The sequence below is a fragment of the Oratosquilla oratoria genome, chromosome 40 (assembly GCF_046742065.1).
Source record: "Oratosquilla oratoria isolate Oo_2021 chromosome 40, ASM4674206v1, whole genome shotgun sequence".
NCBI classification, from domain to species: Eukaryota; Metazoa; Arthropoda; class Malacostraca; order Stomatopoda; family Squillidae; genus Oratosquilla; species Oratosquilla oratoria.
Genome location: NC_134816.1, coordinates 16,777,960 through 16,779,414, shown reverse-complemented (window position 1 = coordinate 16,779,414; position 1,455 = coordinate 16,777,960). Strand labels below are relative to the sequence as shown.

Genomic DNA, 1,455 nt, shown 5'->3' with positions numbered 1-1,455 from the left:
TACCTTCTTAGGTAAATACGCCCTGACCTATTCATTACGTTCACAATGAACCCAGACTGGCCAGAGTTTGCTTGCTGCCGGCTGTACTTCCAGTGATAGACCAGATTTAGTGAGCCGGGTTTTCAGATTGAAACCGTGTGCTTTAATGGATGATTTGACAAAGATTTGCATTTTCGGTCGTACAAAGGCGTTTTTGTATACCGTAGAGTGGCAAAAGAGTGGGTTACCTCATTGCCACGTCCTTCTTTGGTTAGAGCACAAAATCGATAAAAGGGATATCGATAACTGCATCTCCGCGGAGATTCCCGATCCGAATACGTCCCCGAGGCTGTAAAAAATCGTAACCACCAATATGATACACAACCCGTGTGTTGGTTACGATGAGAGCAGCCCGTGTATAGTCAAAAACAAGTGTTCGAAGAACTTTCCTAAACCTTATAGAAAGGATACTTTTGTTTGTAACAACGGTTATCCGCTATATCGACGAAGGTCCTTTGGTGAGGATGGTGGTAGGTGTTTCGAGAGGAAAAGGAAAGGAGGATAAAAAGAGAATTGATAATGCGTGGGTAGTCCCCTACAATCCATACCTCTGTCTAAAATATAACGCTCATATAAACGTCGAATGCTGTAACTCCATAAAGTGCATTGCATATGTAACGAAATATGTCAAGGGATCCGATCGCATCATATATTCAAAAGTCCGACGGTAAGCCTGTCAACGAGATTAGGAATTATCGCGATGCGCGGTACGTAAACGCTAATGAGGCCACGTGGAGAATATTCAATTTTCATATCCACAAATCCTATCCACCAGTGACTTATTTGCCTATCCACTTGGAAGGTGAGCACAACATTTTCTATGTCGAAGAAGAGGCTTCTATGTCGAACACCAACTGGCCAAAGTTACGCAATTAATGGCTTTCTTCAAACTTTGTGAGAATGACGTATTTGCTAGGACACTCCTTTACACCGAAGTACCAACCCACTATGTTTTTTGCAAGAAGAGTGGTGTCTGGACGGAGCGGTCGAGAGGGAGTATATCTATTGGTAGGATGCAAACAACTAATCCGAAAAATGCGGAGTTGTTCTATCTTCGTCTGATGCTGTCTCATGTGAGGGACCCAAAATCATTTAGCGACATAAGGACTGTTGAGGGTGTTGAGTACGCCACCTATCGAGAGGCCGTCAAAGCGATGGGGCTTATGAAGGACAAAAATCACTGGGAGAAAACCCTAATGGAAATAGTTAATCACACCAATAACGGAAAGGACTTTCGTTCTACCTATGCCACGATGTTGGTGTTTTGCGATTTAGAGGATCAATCCGAAGTGTGGCTAGATATTCTTGACTATTTTGCGAGCGATTTTCTTTATAAGAGTGGAAAGACACACTACAACGACAAGATTTATTTGGACGCATAGTGGGTAAAGGAATATGTCTACAACTGTGGAGGGG

General features: G+C 43.0%; 1 protein-coding gene across 1 annotated transcript; it reads left to right on the top strand.

Annotated features, from left to right (window-relative positions):
- The first annotated feature begins 1,052 nt into the window (after window positions 1-1,052).
- Window positions 1,053-1,421, top strand: LOC143020455 (uncharacterized). The gene has a single exon (XM_076176877.1). It carries the CDS (start codon window positions 1,053-1,055, stop codon window positions 1,419-1,421), a length of 369 nt encoding a protein of 122 aa, XP_076032992.1.
- The last annotated feature ends 34 nt before the right edge of the window (window positions 1,422-1,455 follow it).

Bases quoted from the DNA above. Each gene is read 5' to 3' on its own strand.
- LOC143020455 (XM_076176877.1), top strand. From the start codon at position 1,053: ATGCAAACAACTAATCCGAAAAATGCGGAGTTGTTCTATCTTCGTCTG.